Source organism: Theobroma umbraticum, unplaced genomic scaffold (assembly GCF_002168275.2).
Source record: "Theobroma umbraticum cultivar Fairchild unplaced genomic scaffold, ASM216827v3 scaffold_20.0, whole genome shotgun sequence".
NCBI lineage: Eukaryota > Viridiplantae > Streptophyta > Magnoliopsida > Malvales > Malvaceae > Theobroma > Theobroma umbraticum.
Genome location: NW_018397266.1, coordinates 4,222,895 through 4,248,739, shown reverse-complemented (window position 1 = coordinate 4,248,739; position 25,845 = coordinate 4,222,895). Strand labels below are relative to the sequence as shown.

The window sequence follows — 25,845 nt, the reverse complement described above, 5'->3', positions numbered from 1 at the left end:
CAGGTGAAGTATTTGGTTTTGTTGTTGAATCGCCATAAAAGTAGATGGATTGCTTGGTTAAAGCTCTCCTGTTGGTCCTCTATTCTTGCCAAGTGTTTTGCCCTTCCCTGCCGACTCTTGCAAAAAATAAATCTCAGGTTTGTGCTGTTTTCTTTCTTGAATATACTTATAGGTGAATTATAGACTAGCAGGCAACTTTCTACTGGTTATATGGGAAAATAAGAAGATTGCTGTTAGGAAATAATGGATGTCTCAGTAAATTGAAAGTGTAAGAGCATGGTTGTAGCATCAATATAAGTGCCCAATATGGCCATAGTACAAATTTCTCTGTTTGATACTCTCCTTTGTGTGTTACTTCATACCAGTCAATATCCTTCTGTGTGCTTGTGTATTGTAGGTGAAACTCTGGTATGCCATCCTTGAAATTGGAATGGATGCTTCCAAAAGCTGTGAGCTCAGAATTGTATGTTACATCGCTCCGAAGTTAATAAATATTTTCTCCTCATGATTCAGATAATTTATTTGACATATTTATACTCCCCTGCCCCTTTTCCCCATCTTTTAGCTTCAGTTGGAATCTGTCTCACTGGCGAATCTATGCATTGACCAATTGTTGTTTCGTTTTGGGGGCAATGGATAAGTGGAGCAGGCTTCATGTTTTATGGTAAGTTCTTTAACTTTGCTCAACTGTTGTCCTTCTGGAAAAGAATGATATCTTACATCTCATATTTTGTAATTATGTGTATAAATATCCTTTTAATATCAAAGGTTATGATAATCCTATTTCATGGTTTATGGTAGGTTATTTTCTTGTTCTTCATCAAGCATCCAAAATAAAATTGTTCTGAAACCCTAAGAGACAGAAATTGCTGAAATCCTATGAGAGAGATTGAGGAATTTGGTAGGGGGATTTCAGGTTTTTGTTGAAAGAATAGGAACTCAAACCAAAACGCTGTATCTTTCTGAGACCCTAAGAGAGAGAAATTGTTGAAACTCTAAGAGAGAGATTGAGGAATTTGGTAGGGGGATTTTGGGTTTTTGTTGAAAGAATAGGAATTCATTTATATAAATCACTTAAAAATATATCACTATGGTCAACAACTAGAAATTACCTTGAAATCTTTAATTATCCTATTGTTGCACAATTTTGCCAAAAGAAGAAGAGAAGAAGAAGATGATGGAGTTGGAGAGAGATAGAAAGAAGAGAAGAAAAGAACGGTTGTGAGGGAGTAGGAAAGAGGTAAAAATGATTTTTTTTATTTTTTATGTATTTTTAAGGAAAATTATTAATATTTAATTTTAAGTCCTTAAAGATTTTTAGTTTTACCTTATTAATTAGTTAACAGTATTTGGTGAGCTGATAGTGTATAGTTTCTATAAATTGTCAGTGCATCAAATATAAATCCATTGATTATAAAAGGTCTTCAACCTCATTTTCCCCTCCCATTGATAACAACTAATATAGAGCGGCATGCCATAATACAGGGAAAACCAAATGTGATATCTGTAATATCTATAATTGCAATGGGAATAAAATGAGGTGTCAAGAGCTGATCAGTGATCAGGTGATGCTGGGATTTCAGATTTTCCCCCCTTATCCGAGAAGATTAACCAAACTTTATGAATCACACATACATTGAAATGCGCTTACTGTTGATCATTCGCTTCAGACCTGGGGTATTAGTATATTTCTCTGTTATTTTCTATTTTATTTTTCATAAGATGTTATTCATCCTGTATTTTTGTTATGAATAATTGTTAATGATGTTTATAGTTTTGTTTTGCAGCATCTCAACAGGGCCCTGGACAGTTTTCAGATCCATCCAGGGTGTGCCACTTTTAATAATTGAAATGGGAGGCTAACTTGAGCCAGAAATCGAAATAAGGTAGCTCTTCACATTTAGCTTCCTCCAATTTTTTGTTGATCTTTCGAGAGGGAAAGGAAGAAGAGGGAGGGTGGAGGAATATCTGACCTGTTTGGGAAGGCTGCCTATTTTTAATTCATTTTTCTGTTCAGTATAATTTTCTGATGGATTGGAAAAGTATGTAATAACTGCTAACAAGTTATAAATTCGGCACAAAATTACCAAATGACTCTTCTATCGAAGCTAAAGTTGCCACCTTTTTCGTCCAGGTCTCCAAGGAGGATAAATAAAATTAAAGGAATGGACTAAAAATTTCCCCAGATTCCTGGATTGCAGTCGGGTGCTGTTTGACAATCCAGAAGTCAGAAGATTGTTATGATCTTGAAAAATTCATAAATCAAAGTTGCATCTTCAAAAATAGCGGGTCATGTAGCTAAAGATATTGGAAAGGTTCGTAAACTTGCAGCCTGAACTCGATGTCTTCCAAGTTTTAAGACCAATTGCTAATTATAACACCATGTCATAACAAGAGCACTATAGTCTGAAGGCCAACTGTTCTATGCTAGAAAAGAAGTTGATTTATTTTGCTATTTCTACCATCTAAATAGGACATTGTATATCACTTTGCTGAGCTTCAAGAAGAATTATAAGAATTCAGCCACATTCAAGAGTGCATGCTTTAAATTAATACTTGTTTTCGTACTGAAAAACCAGTAAATTAATTCTTTGGGAAGAATTAGGAGTTAAAAAAAGGTTATGCGGGATTGATTTTATTATATGTTCCAAAAATGGAGCTGTCACCACGAAGATCAAGATAGCTGGCATAAAAGTGTTGCCATGTTCCCAGAGATAAACCAGTTTGGTTTTCTCTGATCTGAATTCATTATTAACTTTCAAAAAAAAAGAAAAGAAAAAGTGTTGCCATGCCCAAAAACTAATTTATGGTATTGGAATCAGAGCAACTTTCTGACATTTTGGCAAAGTTCCAAGTAGCGAGAATCTAATTCGGGTGCTGGATTATTTGATTTTGGGGCACAATCAATATAAATGAATAGTTAGCCGAGGGGACCCTGCCTTAACGGAGCATTTAGAAAAGGAATCATCTCCAAAGATTACTTGCCTCCCGTACTCAGTTTATGTTTGATTCTTTGCCTGGACATGAATCCTCCTACATGAAGTTCCCTTGAAGTCATCCTCTTTCGTAACTGCCTAGCATCTAATGCTTCTTATTTCCCTTGGCCTACTTCCATCGCCGGTCATAACTTCATTCTAGAATGGCTCGGCAGCATGTTGAAACCAACCCACATTTCATTGGTCCTGATGAAGAACTCACACCAGAGCTACGTGATCATCTACCTAATGCTTTGTTGAGATCACGACGGGATCATGACCAACGTCCTCCGCCGCGTGGTCCACGGGAGTTGCAACCTCCTCAAGACGAACGTCTGCACCCCAGACATCTTCGGGACCAACGTCCCTACCCACTTGGTCCGTCTCGGCCGGCACAACATCATGAAGACCAACCTCACCCGCCACTTCATGTATGGGTGCCGCCGCCACATCACGAAGACCAACGTCGCCAACCGCAACATCGTCAACCCCAACAGCCGGAGCCACTAGGAATTTGGGCGCCAAGAGCACCGGTTCAAGGTCCAGCCCCAAAAAAACAGAAACGCAGCCGGACGCGTAAGGAAGTGGGGATGCAACCCCAGGTTCAAGACCAACATCCTCGTGCGTCATTGATACAGCAGGAGGGTGAAAGCACCCGAGGGTCAATGACACCGAAACCTGAGGGCCAGCAACCCCATGAACATCGGCCCCACTCAAGTATTTTTCTTCCGCGAGTCCGTCGAACCAAACCTGTAACATGGTTTGCAGCAGCTTTCTGTATAATTTTTTGGCTTGCCGTAATAATAGGAGGCTTAATTGTTCTGGTGGTCTATCTCGTCTTTCGACCACGTAGTCCACGCTTTGATGTTACTAGCGTCACCCTGAATGCAGCCTATCTCGACATGGGTTATCTGCTAAATGCTGATCTTACCATGCTTGCAAACTTCACAAATCCAAACAAGAAGGTGCGCGTGGATTTCAGTTCCATGTACCTTGATCTTTACTTCGAGAATACCCGGATTGCTACTCAATACATCGAACCTTTCTCCGCAGCAAGACGTCAGTCCATGTTTGCAAATATTCATATGGTAACCAGTCAGGTTAGGCTTTCAGTGAAAGAAACTCTGCTGCTTCAAAAGCAGATTCAGAACAACCGAGTCATGTTTACAGTCAAGGGGGAGTTTCGAGCGCGATCCAATTTCGGAAGCGTCTGGAGTTACTCGTATTGGTTGCATGGCCGTTGTAGCATCATGGTGTCCAGCCCTCCAACCGGGGTCTTAAGAGATAAAAGATGCAGAACCAAACAGTGAGGATAAATCATTTCCATTGTCATTATTTTCTTCTTTTAGTTTTGCTTCAAAACTTTCTAATAATATCAGAAATTAATTTTGTACTTGTTTCAAAACGAAACACTTCCGTTTCATATATATCATACTCAATTTTGCAAATTTAAGAAGAAATCAACCCCATTGGTCAACTCTCTTTTTCTTAGTCTCATCCACATTTCTTTTTTAATTCCATTCTCCATCTCCCATACAATTTAAGACGGAACATCTTCTACAAGGATCAGGGGAGAATGCCTTTCCAACAAAAAACTACAGAAACCCAAGAATCCTGGTCCGCCCTTTTCTCTATTAGCTAATACAAAGCTAACAAAAAACTATAGAGACCCAAGAATCCCGGTCCGCCCTTTTCTCTATTAAAGGAGTCACGCAGAATTCATCACCAACCACATAGCCCTCTTGCCTAAGCCTGGACCAAATCTACACAATTTGAGCAAGCAATATAAAAACCAGCGTTGAAGAAAAATACTAAAAAATAAAAAATAAAAAAATAAAACCCTTAAGAATCTCAGGCAATGATCTCTGGTGAAGAAGGGATGCCTGAGGGCTTGATGAGCAGTTAATCGACTGCAACGGTCAAATTTAAGAACACCTTGCAATAGGTCAATCAAATCCCCTGCAGAGTGATCTACATGCTGCATCACCAGATTCTGCCAGAAGAAAATATATATTTGAGTCAGAATGATGATAGCATACACACAAGTTCATTATAATCATCATAAGAATTTCTGATTACGGCATGCAAGTCAACAAGACACCTGAAGACGAGGCAACTTCAAAACAGCTTTAATGCTCTCCCTTGAGGTAGCATCCTCTGGTAAATCCAGTCTACCCCTTTTGACATACTTCTCAGGATGCCGACTTGACAAAAAGAACCAAGACTATAAGAAAAATGATTTTGCAGCACTGAGAGTATAAATACACAAACTCCACTCTTTTTAACATGTTCTGAGGCAATGGACCCAAAACCTTCTCCATCATGGCAAGGTGCTCCAAGTTCTCATGAGTTTGAAACAAAGCTTCTCCCTCTAAACAAGTATATTTGTACCATTCTTACCATCTAGCATCTGAAATTTGCAATAATAAGCTTTATAACAATAAACATACAGAGCACAGTTCCACCAAGATACAACCAACACTCCATATGTCACATGGGTAACTCCATCCTAATCCTGAAAAGAGAAATAAGCTCAGTATGGCTCACAGATTGATGACACGAGGACAGGATAAGGAAAATATTAGCATACCGAGAACAACCTCAGGTGCTCGATAGTGCCTTGTGGAGACAATGGAGTTATCATCTTGATGCTCATATACAGTACTATCCAAATCAATAACCTTGATGGCACTTGATTTTGGCAACCCCTTGTAGCAAGTTCCCTCTATTGAACAGGACATAAAACTGTTATAATAGATTAAGAAAAGAATACAAACACAAAAAGATCATTACTGATAATATCAACACCAGCCATCCCTGGCAATGGAAATGGGTAGATTGCAAACAAAGAACATTATGTTGGCAACATCTAAAAGATCAACAAAGAAAAAATAATCAAGAATTATTTTAGAAAGATTACAGAATATACCTTGTAGTCAGGTATTTTTGCATATGCTGGGGAAACAAAAAGTATATTCTCAGGCTTCAAGTCAGTATGGATGAGACGCAAATCATGCGTAACTGGATATTGTTACAAATAAGCAAAAGCAAATAACAATCAGATATAAGCAATTATTACTATTTAAAAGTATAGCTTTACCCTATGCAGTGTGCATCTTACAAAGACAGAAATGAATGTCTCCATAGAAAGTACAGAATGCTAAACTCCACTTACACCCCCTATGGTTTCAATTTTTCCAACATAAAACCCTGTATATTTTCGCAATTAACCACATGTGGATAAGTTTTGTTCCCATAAGGGGTTATATCATTAATTTCACCATATAATTTACCAAAAAAGGGTCAAACGTTTGCCAATTTGTTCACACTTAAGAGTATTTTGATAATTTTAACCCCTTCTGAGAACAATACTGATCTAAAGGGAGCTAATTGGGTAAAAAAACACAAGGTGCTACATGGAAAAAGTTGAATAGGGAGTGTACGTGGAGTTTATCCTAAATACTAATAAAGCTACAAGGGGTAAATTTATATATAAATAAATATACAAATACATAACACAAAAGTTAAAAATTAAAATAGACAAATAGAAAGAGCCATTAAGTCCCTAGGGGTAAAATACTGGTCCATGCAACTCAAGTAAACTGTTGCCACCAGCGTTAAAAAGAAAGTGAAGAATGGCAGGAGTAATATCTACACACATGCTACACATTCCAATAGTTGTCTGCCAAGCTCCTGGACAAGGTCAACTGAAAAGGGGCGATAATTACTTTTCCAAAGAAAATCATACAAGCTTGGTCCAAGCATCTCGAATACCTGTTGAGGCCATTTAAATCCACATGCAAGTCTTAACTTCTAAACTATTTATAATGTGGGGAGCATATTGTAAATTAATAGTACACTTACAATGCAGATATGATTGCGATAGTCAAACCAGTTCCGTAATTGAACACAACTGCAAAGATTTAATCCATTTAACCACTGAAATAACAGTAACATTTAAACCAAGAGGTTATGGGGATAATTATATGAGAAATCACACTTACTGGCCACCATATCTGCCATATTTACCAAGCAACTGGAGCACATCAAGTTCCATCATTGCCGCTTCCCGGTATTTCTTGATACTTCGAACTACTTTTATAGCAACCATTTCTTTAGTTTCCCTGTCCCAGCACTCCAGAACCTGACCAAAGGTGCCTGTAGAATATAAAGGATGAATAACCACACAAGATTAACATTAATGGATGTGCTGACAAAACATGAACCTGTCAGATGATTGAATAAGATAGGAAGTTAAAAAACAAACCTTCACCAACTTTTCGGTAGATCTTGTCTGCAAAAACAAGAGCAGAAAACCATAAGCTGTAAAGGAAGGTTGAATTTGGGAAGAAATAAAATAGTAGATGCATCAAGAGTAAATGGAATACAAGATTCCAGCTCAACTAACATAAATCTTATTAAAACACTGGGAGGTAGAAGGGAAACGATAAATTTGGGCTTCTGAAAAAAAAAAAAATAGATAGATTGTGCGAGTACTAGGATCAAGATGAGAACTTTTTCAGCTGTCTTCTTTTTTGTTAACTTCACTTTGGGAGGTGGAAAGAAGAGGGTTAGTAAAATATATTTCGGCCACCAGGAATAATGAATTATTGGCAGCTGAAAAATTGATTTTCCCATGATTTCTGCCACTCCAAAACTTTATGAATAAATGAAGTAAAAGAGATTTTAACTTCTGTAAAACTAGGACTGTATGTCAATGTGAAACTTCATCTATAAGATTGATCTTGAAAATCAATGCAATCTAAAAACTAAATGAACTTTAGGTGGTAAAAATCAAGGAAAGTGACAACAGAAAAGACAAAGACAATGTTACAATACACTCAGATATCATCTAGCCTGTTATAGTCTTTCACGAAGTAAGCAAATGAGACAAAACAAAATGTAGAAAAGAAGCTCTTCAATAAGTGATTACGCGTAATTACAGCGAGAAGTTAAATTCTCTCCAAGTGCAAAAATCTAATGTCCATCTTTGTCATCATCTCGACATGGGGGAGATACTTTTTGAGCCAATCCCTTCTCAAACAAACTAGCATTATCCGGGAGTGCCCTCGAAGGACCACAGCTCGTCACATTTCGAACATCTTGCCTATTATACATTCCTGACTAAGCCTACACACAGCCATTCCATTCACACTCCACTAAATAAATAGTAACTGAAAAACTTATCATCCCGTTCCATCAAATATTTCCCACTTTGAAGTCTCAGCATGAGCAACATGTTGGCCGCCCAAAACAACGGATTTTCAATACCCAAATGAAAATAAGATTTCATGCAATCAAAACTAATCATAATTGAGATACAAAAAGATATTAACAATATATAATTAAGAACATCAAGAAATTAACAACAAAATTCCAACATGCTTCTCTGTCATAGACTTATCGAGGAAAAAATCATAATTCCCCTACGCTAAATGAAAAGGATCATCAATTTACCGAGAAAACCAGTTGAAAAGGAAAAGAACTTTTACCTCCCCAAAATAAAAGATTCACCATTTCTGAGACAATCTCGCATAATTCAGCTAAAGAATCAGAGCAAATTAGCAGGAAACTTAACAGCGCATACAGTTAACTAACCGTCCATAAAATTTGAAAAAAATAAAATAAAAATGCTACCTTTTGCTGAGGTTGGTTGAATGCCCGAGCTAATCTAGGCCTCTTCCTGGGACGGCGATCCATGTTAGGATGAGGAAACTCTGTAAAATAATCCATCTCCATCTCAATCGAGACCCTAACCCTAATTATTTTTCCGATTTTCTCGAATTTGTGGAGATCAATTCGCGCGTTTCTCAATTTTGCACAGTAAGATGGAAAACACAAAAAGAAAAAGAGAAAAAAGGGAAAATAGAGCTTAATCTCACGTGAGTGATTGGATTTTGTTCTGAGGGTTAATCTGGACCGTTTGTTGGTTTAGTTTATATTGTTCTTCTCATGACCACGGTCAGTTAACTATGGTTGCGGTTCTAACCGTGGTCGAGTTAGTCTTTTCTCTCTTTTTCTGTCTCTGTTGATGGAATTAGGATTTAGGAAACATGCGAATATACTTTCGAACAAGACATAATTATGTGACGGCATTCCTCTGTCCAACAAAACCAATAAGATATTCCTAGAAATACAACCATGCTTGGCTTAGCAGCTTCATTTCCTTGACGCGTGTACTAGCAATATTGCAGACATGGAATTGTGTCACTTTAACCTTTGCTTTCTGAACGTAAATGCCAATCGGAGAGAGGTCTGGATTTGTCGATTCCGGCTTCTTTACAACTCCCAATGCATCTCCTTCTAGAATGATACCTGTGTTGGAAGTCATTGAAGGCAGCTGATCACGTGATCCTCACGTGCTGGCTTCTGTTAATGGCTTAATTGTTATTAAACAATGCTTAGCTAGGTAATTGTTATCTAAACTATATTCATTCTTAGCTACATAGCTGCTCTGCATTCAACACTTACTCCGAATTTTGTTATGTTTAGAGAGCATTTTTTAACTTTTACTTCTTTCTTCTCCTTGATTCCCCTTCCTTTTAGGATCCTAGCTGCACTGGTTTTTGGGTTTCCTGTAGTTGAGTGTGGCAACTCTCCCACTCTTCGATACATAGGTTGTTTTGAGATTTTGCTTTTTATTTGAAGGGGTTTGCTTTTGGTCCCCTCGTCCTATGTCTCTTTACTTTCTTCTTCTCTCTGTTTCTACTTCTTGGGTTCAATCGGTTAGGGTATTTGCATTGCTCCCCTTCAACTCTGTTGCTCTTCGGATTTGGAGTTCTGCATGGCAGCTGCGACAGAAATAGTTGCTTCAGAGATAGAGATTTGTTTTTCCAATGAAGTTGTAGTGGGAAGGAGGGAGGGGGATAAAGGGGGAGGAGCGACTGAGTTTTTTTTTTTATTTTTTATGCGAAAACAACAGCGTTTCACCAATACAGCAAAAATAAAATTATTAGCTCCAAAAGCTGTGAACAAGGCTTATGCACTTTTTTTTTTTTGCTTTGTTTGGTATTTATTTATTTTTTCTTTATTGTTAATTATGTATTATTTTATTAGTAATAGGAAAATAGAAATAATGATATAATAATCTGATTTTAGATTTTATTTTTTAAAATTTTTTAGGATTAGTTAGTTGTTTCACAATAAAAAAAAAAGTCAAACAGAAAAAACAGAAGAGGATTAAGTTACAAAAATTGAAAACTCTCTATTCCATTTTTCTATTTTGACTAATGGACTCAAACTGCTACTAAAAACCTAGATAATGGAAATGTGTTTTGATATTATCTACAATTATTGTTTTTTATCCTACAGTGTTGTAAACAATAGTTCCGAATGGTTCCATTGTGTTTTACATGAACTTTATTGCACACATTTGGAGAATATTGAGAAAGAGGTTCTCATAGTTAGATGATGTAAGGATTTGTAATTACAATTCTCCCTTTGTAGCATCTTATAGGGTTCTAAGTCAATGGATGCTTAATTCATAGAATTAAAGGGACTTTGGGAAGAATTAAGAAATTATAGACCTATATCGTATTGTCACTATTAAAAAAGCAACTAAGAATATGTTGCATTACGAACTCAGATTGTGTAATTGATACCATTTCCTATTTTAGATAAGGCATATAATTTGGTGTTGAGAAGGGAGTCTTAAAGGTGTTTGCATATACAGTCACAACCGTTCATAGAGGTGTCTACAATGACTGCTTGGAAAAGAAACAAGGGTGATATGTTTTGTTCTCATTGTGGAAAGGTTGGACATCTTAAAATAAATGCTATCAAAATATAGGGTTCTTATTGATTTCAAATTTACAAAAAGAAAGACCAACGCGAAAAGGGGCATGCCATTTGTGAATAATGCAATAATTTCTGTTCAAGTTTATTAGAATACAGAGAGCACAATGAGATTATTATCACAGTTTTCCCTCACCAGGAACTAGGTTCAGAAACTCATGGAATTGATCAAAGAGATTGAACTAGGCAACGCTAGCGATGATTCTTCACAAATCAGTATTCAACAATAAAGACCTTTTAAGATAGATCCAACTATGGCAGATATTATCCTAAACCAATTAGCCTTTGCATTCCTAAATTTCATTATAATGAATCACCGGATGATAATGCAACTGTATTTAATCATCATACTTAAGTAATTGACTCTAGTGCAGTAGACCGCATATAGCATGTTCTTTAATTGTTTTTGCATCTTCTAAGGTAAGGCACAATGTATTTGTATAAATGCTAAATAACAATAATAACATGCTTGGTTGAAAGGAATGGAATAATTATTCCCCTCTATTCCAATTATAGACCAAAGACTACATTTGGTTGGATGGTCATTCCTCATAATGGCCATTCAAAGAGGGTTTTGAATAGCCATTACTAAGCTTCCCTAGGTAATGGCTATTTTGAGTTGGTGAGAAAAGAAAAAAATTGGATTGGAGAAAATACCCCTTTAAAATTTTAAAAATTACTCCTCTATAGTATAATTTCTTTTTTCATTTCTTAAGTTTTCTTTCTCTCTCCCTATCTTTTTCCTTTCGTTCTTTCTCTACATTCCCTCTACCACTGGAGGTTGGTGGAGGTGGCATCTGTGCCGACCATGGGAAGCATTGATTTGGCGTTCCTCGACTAGATTCGACCATGGGAAGTGCCAATTTGGCGCTCCTCAACCAAATCAATCATGGGAAGCATCGGATTTGATGCTTCCCGGCTAGATCTGGTTGCTAGATTTGACACTCCGTGACTAGATTCGGTTGATATTCCCCAACCTAATTCGGCCACAAAGAGTGCATATAAGTGCTCCTTTACGTCGATTGGCCACATCTCTAATGGTCAACCAACAAGAAGAAAGAAAAGAAAACAAAAAAGAAAAAATTAAAATAAATTTAAAATAAAAAGTTTAAGTTTTAATTCTAAATTATAAAAATTTGTTAAAAATATTTTAAATTTAAAAATTAAATTAAAAATTGTAATATTTTAATATTTTTAAAATAAAGAAAAAATAAAATAATGATGTTAATTTTTTAATGATAAATTATTAATATTTTAAATGAAAAATAAATTATTAATATTCTATAAATTAAAATAAATAATTACATTAAAGTTCAAATAACAATTTATTAATATTTTTAATAAATTATTAAAATAATAAATATTTTAATTTAAAAATTAAATATTATAATAAAAATATTTTTGTCATTTATCTTGTATTCCTTAGTTATTATTAAAACTATTCCTATCAATTAAATATTAAAATAATTCAAAATAACAATTCTTATCCTATTCTATATTTATGAACCGAATTACATAATAATTATTTTTTTTTTATTCTATTCAAAATAGCTATTCCATTTATACTGTATTCCATTCCGACTTTCGGAGAACTAAACACATACTAAGTTTTGCTCCTTCTCTTCCTTTAAGTATTCAATTTTCTATTTTTTGAGTATTTAATTTTCATTTTCCAATTTTTATAGCACTTTCCTGGAAAACAAACTTGGAAATGCGGTGTAGGGATATTTTATGAACTCTGCAATTTAAGCGTCCTTTAGAATTATGAAACCTTTACGGTTTAATTGAATTTTTTTATACTGATTACATGTGTGCTGAGAGGCAATCTGCTTAAGTTAAAGCAAACAAGGGGGATTATTGTATGCTTCTGTTTCTCTTCGATTTGTGTTTTATCATCAATGTAGTTTTGCAAGCAACATAAAGATAAAAGGAGGATAATATTCGAAGACTTAAGTAGAATTATTAAATTTAAAAGAATGGATCAATTCTTTTTTTTTAATATGTAAGCGTAAGTTATATTCATAATTTATAAAATTTGAATCACACAAATCTTTTTGATCTTTATAATTTAAATAATAATATATATTTTTTATACTTTTTAACACTATTACGAAATGATTCTTCGATCAATATTTTTATTAATTATGATGTTAAATGTCAATTGACGAAATGCGTATGTTATACTACAGGCACATGTCAATTGGTATGTAAGTTAATTATTTATTAGAATTTTTAATTTAATTTTTAAAAATCATATTTGATTAAAAAGATTACAATAAAAAGTTATTTTGCTAAAAAATAGAAAAATATAAAAATTATTTATTTTACTATCTCTTATGATTCTGGATAAACCTTTGTTTAACAACAAATGTTGTTGGTAGCGTTAGCATAACCACCAGGGGAATGAGAGGAAAGAGACGACCACGGTAATATTCTTACATGTTTTGAAAATATTTTTTCCCAGTAATTATATTCCAGGGAAAATGACTATCCTGTGCAAACGCAACCGCTATCCATGATAGTGTGGGGAAGTTTTGCGATATTGCTTTTGACCATTAAAATTGGAGAGCCCATTAGAACTGCTTCCGTATGAGAATTAAGCTCTTGAGTATTGACTAAAGGTGGCATAGTTACACTTAAATCCTTTTGCTACACTATTATTGTCAGATGAAAGCGGGGACCACTTGTTTCCGACGCTTCCGTAGACATCTTCCAATTGCCAGTGACAGCAGAAAAATTGTGGCCCAAGTTCGCCTACTTGGTCTGATCCTTCAAACTCCACGTCAGGTATGATTTTTGTAAAAACAAAAACAATCCACCACCAATTTCTTTTAAAAAAATCGTCCACAGAATCAAGCGTGGAGTCTTCAAAGTTTTCTACAGCAACGTCTAAGCACGTAACTAATTGCTGCAAGGCCAAGGCATTGAAGGAAGTCACCCAACGTGAGTTCCTGTCAAAAACTTGATCGCCTTCGAGTTAGCTGTTTCAAATAAATGATTTGAAACATTGAAGTTATACCAGTGAAACAAGAAAAGCTGCTGTTGCTTTGCATTTTCGCCTTAGCCATGTGGCTTCCCCTTCTCTTATTGCTCTCTTTGTTGCTGCTAATTATAAAGAAGATACAGATTAGAAAAAAGGGTAAACTTCCTCCAGGCCCTCCTAAGCTTCCCATTTTGGGTAACTTGCATCAACTTGGTGCATTGCCACATCGCTCTACATGGAAGCTTTCAAAGAAACACGGTCCTATAATGCTTCTCCAACTTGGTGCTATACCGACCATCATAGTATCCTCGGCTGAGACTGCAAGAGAGGTCTTAAAAACTCATGATCTTGACTGTTGCAGTAGACCTCCCTTAGCTGTCCCCAAAAGACTTTCTTACAATTTTCTAGACATTGGTTTCGTACCGTATGGATATTACTGGAGGGAGATGCGCAAAATCTGTGTTACTGAGCTTTTCAGCATGAAGAGGGTACAATCTTTTCAATCTGTCAGGGAAGACGAGGTGACTTTCCTAATCAATTCAATCTCGGAATCAGCTAATTCAGGAAGTCTGGTAAATCTTAGCAAAGAGTTCTTTTCGCTCCATGCTAGCATAACCTTTAGGATTGCTTTCGGGAAGATTTTTCAGGGGAGTGAACTTGATAATGATAAGTTACAAAAAGTGGTCAACGAGGCCAAGTCTATGTTGGGAGCCTTCTGTGCATCAGATTTTCTCCCATATTTTGGTTGGATGATTGACTGGCTTACTGGTTTTCATAGAAGGCTTGAGAGTAGCTTTAATGAGCTGGATGATTTCTTCCAGAAGGTTATCGATGATCATCTCAATTCAGGAAGGACCATGCAGGAGCATGAAGACATAGTCGATGTGCTACTGAGAATGGAGAGAGATCAAACCGAAAATAGTGCTATTCAAATTACAAAAGATCATATAAAGGCAATTCTTATGGTAAATATCCGAACTTTTTTTCATCTATTTAAATAATGCCTTTATCAGGTTACCCTTCGCACAATCTCCACCGATAGCAGCAGTAAATTTACCAATATCACTAGCACAACGCAGCACAACTATTAGAAAAGAGTGCGCTTTGACATATTGTATAAGCCGTAATTTTTTTAACGGACTATCAGCCATGTCTCTCTGTGTTTGATCTCTAGTTTTTTTTTCTTATTACTTGGAGCTAAAGTTTGTTTATATATATATTTATATATATATTATATGTATATTTGCTTCTCAGGACATTTTCCTAGCTGGAATAGACACTGGTGCACTCACCATGATCTGGGCCATGACAGAGCTGGCCAGGAAGCCAACAGTCATGAAAAAAGCACAATATGAAATTAGACGTTGCGTGGGGAAGAAAGGAAAGGTAACAGATAATGATGTTAATCAGCTTCTATACCTTCAGATGATAATTAAGGAGACTTTAAGATTGCATCCCCCAGCTGTACTTCTACTTCCAAGGGAAACTGTGTCCCAATTTAAGATTGGAGATTATGATGTTTACCCCAAAACTAGAATTGCAGTCAACGTTTGGGCGATAGGACGAGATCCTGATATTTGGAAGAACCCTGAAGAATTCCTTCCAGAGAGGTTTAATAATAATCCGATTGATTTCAAGGGTCAACATTTTGAGTTATTGCCATTTGGTGCTGGTCGAAGGATTTGCCCTGGAATGAACATGGGAACGGCACTAATAGAGTTGGCACTTGCAAATCTCCTTTACCATTTTGACTGGAAATTACCTAGTGGGGGGGAGATTGATATGGAGGAGGAGGTAACTATAACAGTCGGTAAGAAATCAGCTCTTAACCTCATGCCAATCAACTATATTTCGGAAGATGACAAGATACAAGGCGTTGCTGCAATACAAATTGGAAACTTTTAAGACCTGTCTAGTAGAAGTGTGTATGGGAAATTAGTAAGCAATGGACCATCTATAAGTGTATTTGTATCAAAATAAATGGATAAAAGCAGCATCCATATATATATATATATATATATATATATGCACTTTACGTGATAATCATCAATTGATTCCATTTACCGATGCTCCAAAATTAACCTATATTTTTCTTTTTATCCCTGGATAATTTTTTTTCCCAATCTATAAAGTATTTTCATTAATAGAAACCAAAATATAGATATACAATATTTACTTAACAGACGAAATGATAAAATCTTCTATCTCTATTCCCCCTAAGTCCCCTCCCAATTTCAGTAAGAGAGGATGGAGATTGTTCAACCCATTTCGACCAACACATCCTTTTATTTGATTGGGTGGCTTACCCAATCTGCAGCCATGTTCGCTTTCCTTGAAAATGAGTGTACAGGCAAATTTTGCGAAGAATAATTTAGACTTGAAAAATTTTGTATACAAATATAAAATTTATTTATATATATATCAGACATGGAGTTTACAATCTCTAGTATTCTTTTATAATAAAAAATTTTCTCTAATTAATTTTTTCAATCTTCACTCTGAGGGTCATGATTACTTGATTTTGAATTTTGTTGCGACTTGGTCTTTGAACTTTGTATTTTGATTCAAGGGTTTACGACTTGATCTTGAATTCGCTTCAAAGGTCTTAAGAACAATTTGAAGGTTTCACTTTAAGCGTCTTGTGACTTGATCTTGAATGAATAATTTAGAGACTTCATTTCAAGGGACTTGTGACTTGATCTTGAAAATGAATAATTTGGAGACTTCGCTTTAAAGGTCTTAATAACATGACTTTGAAAATGAACAATTTGGAGACTAGGACTTGTGGGTTGGAACTCTAAAGGGGCTTTGATCTTTAGATCTTCCTTCTTGGACTTGGTTGAACTTTGGAGGCTTTGATCTTCATAATTTTCCTTTGAGGCTTTTGAACTTCAGTCCTTTAAGGCTTTGATGCTCAGAATTTTTTTCAAGGATTTCATTGAACTCTAAATGCTTTGATCTTTAAAATTTTCCTTTGAAGTTTTGACCTTTAGAATCTTCCTTCGAGGCTTTGATCTTTAAAATCTTCCTTCTTGAGGCTTTGATCTTTAGAATCTTAGTTCTGTAGGCCTTGGGCTTGTAAATTGGAAATCTAGAAAGGCTTTGGTCTTTAGATCTTCCATCTTGGATATGTGAAACTCTAGAGATGCTTTGATCTTCAGATCTTCCTTCATAGATATGTGGAACTCTAGAGGCTTTGGTCTTTAGATCTTCCTTCTTGAATTTGTGAACTTAGAGAGGCTTTGGATATTCAAAATCTTCTTCTGAAAAGCCTTTGGTCGTCAAATCTTCCTTATTATATAAGTGGAACTTTAGAGGCTTTGGTCTTTAGATCTTTCTTCTTAAATTTATGGAAACCAGAAAGGCTTTGGATCTTTAAAATCTTCATTTTAAGGGTCTTTTTCTGGGGCCCTTAAACTTATGGGAGTTTTGGAGGCTCTAATCTTTAGAATCTTCTTCTTTCTCCCTTGTTCTCTTCCTCCATGGTTCATCGCATGGTTTGGAGGAGCACTTTATTCATAGTGTTAGATGAGAGACTTTCATGAGAATTAAATCTCTTTGAATTATCTTTAAATTATTTAATTTAATTAAAGATAAAGCATGTTGACTCATAAATGATCTTTTGATTGACCAAATTCTGAGTCTTTGAGTTTTGATTGATTGAATTTGAACATTATCTTTACATTATTTTCATTTATTTAGAATAAATTGGATGACCAAAAATAGATTTTATATATAAATTATCTTGATTTATTTAGAGATAAATTAAATTACGAATAAATAAATCTTAATTGGTCAAATTAAGATATTATCTCTAAATTATCTTCAGAGATAAATACATGGCACACAGAAAAATTTTAATTGGTCCAATTATACATCGTCAAGATAATTAACCAATAAATTAATTATTTTATAATTAATTATATGACTATCTTAAATGATGTCTTCAAATCCACATGGTAGCACATGATTCGTTTTTGAAAATTTTCTTCCATTTACTAATTTCGGACATGTGGCATCTTGTAATTGGATAACAAATTTTCTTCTTCTACAAATGCATCCTCAAGACTTCTTCACTTATGATTTTGAATGTGACAAATGGACAAATCTTGAAATTTAATCTTCATTATCCAATTACAATGTGACAAGTAGACAAGTTTTTGAAATTTAATTTGTTTTGGCACCAACATTTGCTTACATTCTTGACTTGAGGAGCATTCTTCAACGAGTACGTGCCATGTTATCGATATGCTTAAAAGGATTTATAACCAGCTAAAAATCTTTTATAGAAATATGTATCTTAAGCATATTTTTGTCTCATCTAATCTTAGAAACAATCAAAGTTATAATTCATCCATGAGACAATGCAATCTTGACATATTTTGTCTTGACACCATTGAATTAATTATAATTCATTCTTGAGACAATTTTGTCTCATGCAATCTTGACATTTTTTTTGTTTGTCTTAACACCAATTGAAATTAAAGTTCATCCATGAGACAACTTTGAGTCATGCAATCTTGGCATTTTATTTCCTCGTCAATTTGATAGCTTCATCAATGTAAATAATTAACTCATTTTCAATCTACAAGATTTTTTTTTTGGGTTGAATGAAGTTGACAATAAGACCAAGTTGCCTACATACCTTATAATATGAAAGATAAAGTCATAACGTAGTTTAATTTTTTTTTATACCCTAACTTTTGCCTAAGTCGTCTTGTTAAAGATTTTCAATTTAATGGACTTTTTCTTTTCTTTTCTTTTTGGGTAGTTTTAAGCATAATAGCACTTTAAGAATTTTTCTTAGCATTGTTAGTTGCATCGGCTTCATCGTCTTGACCCTCACTTGTGTGGTCATAGGTATTTCCCCCATTTTCTTGAAGATCAATTACTTTTTTCGCTTTTTGGGATTCAAGTCGTGGAGTCGAAAGATCCAAATTTAATAATTGTACTCAATACATTAGGTTGAGAAATCATTACTGATGTCAAATTTGATGACATAGTTTCTTCCTCAAATTCAATTTTCCCATCACTGTAAAGCCCCATGATTTTTTTTTTTCAAAACAAAACATTTTTTTGTAAGGTGGCTAATTAAGCGATGGTATTTGCTATAGTTGGAATCATTCACTTTATCAACTTCTTCACGTCACTTCATATTTGGCAATTGAATGAGCTTAACTTTCAAGAGGTTTTCCAACATGTCTAAAACATTTGAATCAAGAAAAATATATTGCTTTTCCTATCTTTCTTTCAAAGAGGTCTTACCTTTACTTTTAGTTTGAGGAGGAGATTTTGCTTTTTGCAAGTTCTTTGAATTAATCGACATTTTAAGGGCCTTGGTGTTTATAGTTATAGATTGTTCATTTCCACACATATCAGACAACGTTTTGCCCTTTTTAAGAATGTCTTGATTTTTCTTTCCTGTATTAGGAAGGTTCTCAATTTCCAGCAATAGACATGTTTAACTCTATGTCATGTGCACGAGTAACTAACTCTTCAAAGGTTTTAGACTTAATGCCTTGAAGAATGTAGCTTAATCCCTAATTCATCCCGTAGATGCACAAATCGAGGGTAAATGACTTGTTAAAGCTTTGATGGTTGATAATTTCTAGCGTCCTCATGTGATCAGTCTTTTGGGAGTATGGTTTTGCATAGGTGTAAGAGGGTTGAGTAACGCTTTCTACTTGTTCCTTAATGGCTTCCTTGATAAGTTTTTTCAATTGGTTAAGAGTGACCACTTCATTGGCTTTTTGCTAGGGATTATTTTTCACTTTTGTGGTGGAATTCTCATAACTTTCTTGAACATTTGGCACTAATTTTGACCAAGATCAATTGGTGCCTTTCCAATAAGATTGTTAATTTTTGCCATCATTAAGGTAAAATGATCATCCTTTTCTTTTATGCTTGTTGTTAGAGATTCCACAATCTTTGCCAAAAGCACAACTTGTTCTTCAAGAGATGTTGTTCCCGTTGTCATGACAACCATTACTTTATAATTTGCTTTTGAAGAGGCATTGTGGCAAGGGGATGATGGAATGGAGTTGTTGCTTGAATAGCGATCTTGTTCCTTGAATGATAGAGTTGGCAATTTGTACTTGATTCTTTAAAGGAAGCAAGTTGCTGTATGGAAACTTCTCCTAAATTTGAGGAAGAAGTATCATACAAAGGATTTTGGTTGAACATTGAGAAAGTTTGCTCATATAATTTGTTATGAGCTTTTGTCTTTCACCTACTACCATATGGTATAGAAATATCAATGGATATCCTGTTATAAGATACTCGCAAGTACCTAACCCTATTATATAGGGTTTAGGTAGTTTATAATCCGGTTCGAGATGAGTTCAAGTAATTTTACTACCTTGTTTTGGAGGCCATAGACTTGTGGGAGTTTTAGAGACTTTGATGTTTAGAATCTCTTTTTTTTCTCCCTTGTTCTCTATGGTTCATCAAATGGCTTGGACAGTGCTTGGTGAAAAACTTTAATGATAATTTAGTCTCTTTGAATTATTTCTAAATTATTTAATTTAATTAAAAATAAATCATGAGGACTTATAAATAATCGAATTTGAGTACTATTTTTAAATTATTTTAATTTTTTTAGAGATAAATTGGATGACCAAATTTGTATTTTATTTTTAAATTATTTTGATTTATTTAGAGATAAATTGAATGATCAATAAATAAATTTTAAGTGGTCAAATTTAAATATTATGTTTAAATTATCTTAATTTATTTAGAGATAACTTGAATAACCAATAAATAAATCTTAATTGGTTTAGTTAAGATATTATCTCTAAATTATCTCAAAGAATAAACACATAACACATAGAAAAATTTTAATTAATCTAACTATATATCTTTAAGATAATTAACTAATAAATTAATTATATAATTATTTAAATGATGTTTTTAAATCCATATGATTCATTTTAAAAATTTTCTTCGATTTACTAATTTCTGACATATGACATCTTGTAATTAGATAACAATTTTTCTCCTCCAAGAAGCAGCTTAGCTGAGTTTCAATCGTTGATTAAAGTTCCTTGAAGTGCTACTTGGACGATTAGTCTGCTGTGTAGCTGTGTCCGCACGCTCTGGACAAAAAGCCAACGGTAGAAAGTGCTTCACAACATCACAGCCTCAGGAATCGTGTCCCCAGACTGTTCATTTCAGCAGCCCCTCTTTTACTTACTTGTCCCTTTTTCTGCGCTAAAAGACACCAAGTTTGAGCTTTTCTGGATACATTGTACAATGCCACTACGTTTAGACAACTATTAGCCGCATCCCCCAATTTTATCTTTAAACGACTGCTCATGCATTTCGATTGATAGCGGCCACTTACTGCCTTTGATGGACAGGTTTCTGTATTGCCATAGAATGTATGCACCGCCTGAAATGCTACAATACACCATCATCATCATTCCTCAAGATATGTTATTAACCACAAGTTCACGCTTCACTAGGTTTGTACTACGTCAGCTATTTACTGTTGCCGTAGTTGTGACAGCTATGCACCTAGTGAATGATTAATGTGATATTTAGCATGTAAGCAAGTGTCTAACTACTGCTCAAAACTTGCTTGTTAAGTCCTGTAATGTATATTTTCTAAGATACTACATATCATAAGTGAGCTTTTGTTGCTCCAGAACTCAAACTTCTTCTTTGCTCTGTTTTCTTTCTCATCCTTGACAACTTGTTTCTTTGATATGTTGCGTTGAACTCTATTTTAAGTCTAAAAACAACAAGGACCATGGCACTGCCCCTGGTCATGACAAGCGGAAAAGCTCAGGTATAATGTTTGAACAAGTGAACTAATTGTCTTGATTTTCTGTAACATTTCTGTAGAGAATGTGGCTCCATAGTTGAAGTTCTCTTCAATTCTCACCTGGCTCATTTATCTCTATATATGATTAGTACTTGATTGGGTTTCCTAAAAGTTATATTTTGTTCCCTCTCCTTTTGCTGCTCTTCTCCACCAACACAACTCACTGTTTACTAATTGGTACTTGATTCGGCTGTGAAATCAAGGCTAACATGAATGCTGCTTTGAGTTTTTCTTTATGGAGAAACATTCAAGTACTTTAAAATGGTTTTACCCTCACTATCTAATCATTTTTTTTATAAGCCAAATGAATTTTATTTAATAGGAATCTTACCCTCAAATCGTAACCCTTCCACAGCCAGACAAACATTTACAAATCAAGGGCTTTGCTCCTACTAGCAAACGTTTAACAGAGGTCCTTGTGGAAGAATTTTCAGTCGTTCAACTTATTCTTAGTACGTAGCATGCCAAGATTGAATGTCATGAACTTGCTTCCCATCCTAAAACAGTCCTAAGCAATTTGTTGGCTTAAAGGATCAAATAATCAATCATTGACAGACACTGCATAGGAAAGGTTTTTCTGTATTCTGTAAAAACATCAAACTTTTGGAAAAAGGAGACGATTCTTACGCTAATTAGTCGTCCCCACATAAATTGTGATTAGATTTTTCAATGAACACGAGGAGAGAAAATGAGATGAAAGGTACATATTGTCATATTCTTGACCCTAAAAGACTTGAAGGGAAAAACTTTTGGGCTGCCCTAGAGTCTTCTATACAGAAAACAATCCTTGCCCATGGCCATGGGCTCTCAGTTTGCATCCATCAGTAGCATGTAACTCCCTCTGATGATTGTGTTTCGGATAGTTTACCTATACTAAACAAATTTGATATTTTTGCCTAGAATGCAAAGCATGATTGACATGTAGCCTTTTAGCTTAATCCTGAAAATATATAACGAGTGATAAAAGAAGCAAAGCATATATCTTTAACTTTTCCAAACGTAATGTAGTTATCTTTTAAGCTTATTCAATTTACTAAATCCATCTAAATAGAAACATGTTTTTATGTGTAAGATTCCCTTATTTATGTGTCTATATACTCACAGCATTCCAAGATTTATTACATTGATTGATAATGACATGATGACTTTGTTGGTGCAGAAGACAAATTGTTTCCATACGGTGTGTGCCACCCCAAAAAGGAAAGAGCCAAAAGTAGCCAATTACAGGCGATAATGATTAATAACATTGTCGGTGCCTTGCACACTGGTGTTGCTGAATAATAGATAGATTGTAGCCTTATTATATGACTCGAGAGTTCTTCAGGAAAGCTCAAACGTTTGCAAAGCTGAAGCAGTGATGGGTTTTCTTACTCCACTAATTTTTTGGCTTCCTTTTCTCCTTCTTCCACTGTTGCTTCTCTTCAAAAGAAAGAATCAAGTTAAGAAAGAACTCAAGCGTCTTCCACCGAGTCCTCCCAAGCTTCCAATTTTAGGCAACTTGCACCAACTTGGTGCACTGCCACACAGCTCTCTGTGCCAGCTTTCTCGGAAATACGGTCCAGTTCTGCTCCTTCAGTTTGGTCGTATACCGGTCGTTATCGTTTCATCAGCTGAGGCAGCAAGAGAAGTTTTAAAAGTTAATGATCTCGCTTGTTGCAGTAGGCCTCCGATGGCTGGTGCTGGGAAGCTTTCATACAACTATTTAGACGTAGCATTTTCCCCATATGGCGAGTATTGGAGAGAAATAAGGAAAATATGTGTTCTTGAGATCTTTAGCGTGAAAAGGGTGAAGTCTTTCCGGTTTGTCAGAGAAGAAGAAGTTGCTTCCTTGATGAATTCGGTCTCTCAATCGTCATCCTCTGCTGCTCCAGTGAATGTTACAGAGAAGATATTCTCTTTAACCGGAAGTATAATTTTTAGAACAGCTTTTGGCAAGTCTTTCCAGGGAAGTGAATTTAATCGAGCTAAATTCTACGAATTGGTTCACGATGCTGCGACTGTGGCCGGAAGATTCTCTGCAGATGAATACTTCCCAGGCGTTGGTTGGATTTTGGACAGGATAAATGGTCACAAGCAAAGAGTCGAGAGAGTTTTCCATGAGTTGGATACGTTATTTCAAGAGGTAATTGATGATCACCTTAAACCTGGGAGGACGAAGGTGCAGGAAGACATTGTCGACGTGATGCTTGGAATAGAAAAGGAGCAAATTGAAGATGGCCATGCTTGGCTCACCAAAAATCATATTAAGGCTGTTCTCTTAGTAAGTTGCCAAATAACACCCTTCAATGCATTATCTACACATTTGGTGTCATTTATTGCGAGTTTACGTAACATATCTAAACCAAAATTGAACACCTTATCAAAACCCGGTAAATTTAAAGCTAATTAATTAATTTTATTTGAAATATTCACTAGTATTTCTTTTTGGCTACAAATTGATAGATGTAGTTTCCTTGCCACTGCCTATTTGATTGTTACTATGAAACTAAGGCTCTGTTCTGCTGGCTCTGATGACTGATGCTTGCCTTGCAGAACATGTTTTTGGGCGGAGTGGACACTAGCGCACTTACTGTGAACTGGGCAATGGCAGAGCTGTCCAGAAAGCCAAGATTGATGAAGAAAGCACAAAATGAAGTTCGCAGCATTGCTGGAAAGAAAGGAAGAGTAACAGAAACCGATCTTGATCAGCTTCGGTACCTTAAGATGGTCGTAAAAGAAACACTGAGATTGCACCCTCCTGGCCCATTGCTGATTGCCAGAGAAACCATGTCACACTTCAAAATCAATGGTTACAACATTTATCCTAAAACACTTATCCAAATCAATGCTTGGGCCATTGGAAGGAATCCAAAGTACTGGGAAAACCCAGAAGAATTCTTCCCAGAAAGGTTTATTGATAGTACCGTCGATTTTAAGGGGCAACATTTTGAGTTCTTGCCATTTGGAGCTGGTAGAAGAGGCTGCCCTGGGCTGTACATGGGAACGGTTACATCAGAGATTTTACTCGCAAATCTGTTGTACTGTTTTGATTGGAAATTGCCTGACGGGATGAAGGAGGCAGATATTAACATGGAAGAGTCGGCTGGACATTGCCTTACCCTCTCAAAAAAGACACCTCTTCTCCTCGTGCCAAAACAATACTTTCATGATCAGGCATCTGAATAGATTAAAGTGAGCTAAAAGTGCATTTCGTGATATCTGTATAATATGAATATATATATGCGAGTCAGGCTAATAAAATCAAAGTGGGTGACCCAGGCTTGCCGGGCTGTGGCTGTAGAAGTCCTGGTCGTGATGGAAAAATAAAAGTATCGGTGACAAGTGATGTAGGTAATCTGTTTTTGCAGCAGATTGGAAGAATAAAAGAGTTTGCAGATTTCATTAGTCTCTGATCATTAAGACCTGTGGTATAGGTTGAGTTTTATTGATAGCTCAACAAGTGATTGTAAATTGTAATGCATACGTGTGAGATGCAATTATCTTGTAATAATAATATGGAATTATTTATGTTAGGATATATTTAGGTTTTTCGACAAACAAATTATTTTGGCATTTTGGTAGATATATAGTTGTATGCTTGCTAAGAAATTGTGTTTAATGATAAAAATCTTCTGAGATTTTAAATTACACTATATTATTCGATTATATGTAATTCGTATCAATACATTGTTAAAATTTTTTTGTTGAAAGTGGAATTTTTTAATTAATCAAACGTCATATCATTTAAGAGTAGACAGGACATCTTTTTTAATGAATAGTCATATAAAGAAATATCAAAATTTAACTCAGATCCTAAATTAATCATAAAATCGGTAATTTTATTCCCTTCCCTATATATATGACTTATACTAATCTCTCAATGCCTACTTAACAAGCTTTTAATTGATCTAATTACATCTAGGTTAGAGCAAGGATGAGCTCGGTGACAACCGATCGCCTGAACGACTACCTTATTATCAATTTGTAATTTAACTTTGCGGAAGCCTCGTTCCCAAGCTATCTGGAGACCTTTGGAGACCCCCCACAACTCCGCACAGTAGGCTGAACTTGTCTTTAACTTGCATGCATATCCCACTAGCCAACTACCATGTGTGTCTCTGAAAACTCCTCTAGCAAAAGCAGTCCTTACTGCACTCTTGTAGGCCCCATCCGGATTCACTGCAATCCATTCTTTTGTTGGTGGTGTCCATCCCACTAGGATTTCTTCTTGTCAACTCAATCCCCCACTTGGCAAGGGAAGGGTTGTCCATGTGTTATGAGTATCCACA

At 35.3% G+C, this 25,845-nt stretch overlaps 5 protein-coding genes across 7 annotated transcripts; 3 read left to right on the top strand and 2 right to left on the bottom strand.

Annotated features, from left to right (window-relative positions):
• Positions 1-3,138: 3,138 nt before the first annotated feature.
• Positions 3,139-4,286, top strand: LOC110423328 (uncharacterized). The gene has a single exon (XM_021437530.2). It carries the CDS (start codon positions 3,140-3,142, stop codon positions 4,283-4,285), a length of 1,146 nt encoding a protein of 381 aa, XP_021293205.1. The 5' UTR covers position 3,139; the 3' UTR covers position 4,286.
• Positions 4,287-4,444: 158 nt separating this feature from the next.
• Positions 4,445-5,314, bottom strand: LOC149526751 (serine/threonine-protein kinase AFC2-like). The gene is made up of 3 exons (XM_089784632.1): positions 5,247-5,314; positions 5,077-5,179; positions 4,445-4,968 (listed from the first exon to the last, which is right to left on the bottom strand). Exons 1-3 carry the CDS (start codon positions 5,297-5,299, stop codon positions 4,684-4,686), a joined length of 441 nt encoding a protein of 146 aa, XP_089640758.1. The 5' UTR covers positions 5,300-5,314; the 3' UTR covers positions 4,445-4,683.
• Positions 5,315-5,330: 16 nt separating this feature from the next.
• LOC110423329 (serine/threonine-protein kinase AFC2-like) lies at positions 5,331-8,908 on the bottom strand. Of its 3 annotated transcripts, XM_021437532.2 has the most exons (9): positions 8,613-8,908; positions 8,468-8,518; positions 7,243-7,269; positions 6,980-7,133; positions 6,840-6,888; positions 6,635-6,749; positions 5,905-5,996; positions 5,576-5,700; positions 5,331-5,490 (listed from the first exon to the last, which is right to left on the bottom strand). In XM_021437532.2, exons 2-9 carry the CDS (start codon positions 8,490-8,492, stop codon positions 5,466-5,468), a joined length of 612 nt encoding a protein of 203 aa, XP_021293207.1. In that variant the 5' UTR covers positions 8,493-8,518; positions 8,613-8,908; the 3' UTR covers positions 5,331-5,465. The 3 variants fall into 3 exon arrangements, with proteins under 3 accessions (XP_021293207.1, XP_021293209.1, XP_021293206.1); XM_021437534.2 differs by lacking the exon at positions 8,613-8,908 and having other exon boundaries at positions 7,919-8,601; XM_021437531.2 differs by lacking the exon at positions 8,613-8,908 and having other exon boundaries at positions 7,243-8,601.
• A 4,713-nt stretch (positions 8,909-13,621) lies between these two features.
• LOC110423196 (cytochrome P450 71B36-like) lies at positions 13,622-15,790 on the top strand. Its single transcript, XM_021437352.2, has 2 exons — positions 13,622-14,717; positions 15,007-15,790. Exons 1-2 carry the CDS (start codon positions 13,836-13,838, stop codon positions 15,655-15,657), a joined length of 1,533 nt encoding a protein of 510 aa, XP_021293027.1. The 5' UTR covers positions 13,622-13,835; the 3' UTR covers positions 15,658-15,790.
• Positions 15,791-22,906: 7,116 nt separating this feature from the next.
• Positions 22,907-25,135, top strand: LOC110423207 (cytochrome P450 71B37-like). The gene is made up of 2 exons (XM_021437365.1): positions 22,907-23,837; positions 24,110-25,135. Exons 1-2 carry the CDS (start codon positions 22,935-22,937, stop codon positions 24,740-24,742), a joined length of 1,536 nt encoding a protein of 511 aa, XP_021293040.1. The 5' UTR covers positions 22,907-22,934; the 3' UTR covers positions 24,743-25,135.
• Positions 25,136-25,845: the final 710 nt, after the last annotated feature.

What these genes read in the sequence shown, in the direction of transcription:
- LOC110423328 (XM_021437530.2), top strand. Translation starts at nt 3,140, where the DNA reads ATGGCTCGGCAGCATGTTGAAACCAACCCACATTTCATTGGTCCTGAT.
- LOC110423207 (XM_021437365.1), top strand. Translation starts at nt 22,935, where the DNA reads ATGGGTTTTCTTACTCCACTAATTTTTTGGCTTCCTTTTCTCCTTCTT. An exon ending in ATATTAAGGCTGTTCTCTTA is followed by an intron (nt 23,838 to 24,109) that starts GTAAGTTGCCAA and finishes CTTGCCTTGCAG; the next exon opens with AACATGTTTTTGGGCGGAGT.
- LOC110423329 (XM_021437531.2), bottom strand. Translation starts at nt 7,345, where the DNA reads ATGCATCTACTATTTTATTTCTTCCCAAATTCAACCTTCCTTTACAGC. An exon ending in CTACCGAAAAGTTGGTGAAG is followed by an intron (nt 7,134 to 7,242) that starts GTTTGTTTTTTA and finishes TATATTCTACAG; the next exon opens with GCACCTTTGGTCAGGTTCTG. An exon ending in GGCACTATCGAGCACCTGAG is followed by an intron (nt 5,491 to 5,575) that starts GTTGTTCTCGGT and finishes TTCTCTTTTCAG; the next exon opens with GATTAGGATGGAGTTACCCA.
- LOC149526751 (XM_089784632.1), bottom strand. Translation starts at nt 5,299, where the DNA reads ATGATGGAGAAGGTTTTGGGTCCATTGCCTCAGAACATGTTAAAAAGA. An exon ending in AACATGTTAAAAAGAGTGGA is followed by an intron (nt 5,180 to 5,246) that starts GTTTGTGTATTT and finishes CTTTTTGTCAAG; the next exon opens with TCGGCATCCTGAGAAGTATG. An exon ending in TGAAGTTGCCTCGTCTTCAG is followed by an intron (nt 4,969 to 5,076) that starts GTGTCTTGTTGA and finishes TTCTTCTGGCAG; the next exon opens with AATCTGGTGATGCAGCATGT.
- LOC110423196 (XM_021437352.2), top strand. Translation starts at nt 13,836, where the DNA reads ATGTGGCTTCCCCTTCTCTTATTGCTCTCTTTGTTGCTGCTAATTATA. An exon ending in ATATAAAGGCAATTCTTATG is followed by an intron (nt 14,718 to 15,006) that starts GTAAATATCCGA and finishes TTTGCTTCTCAG; the next exon opens with GACATTTTCCTAGCTGGAAT.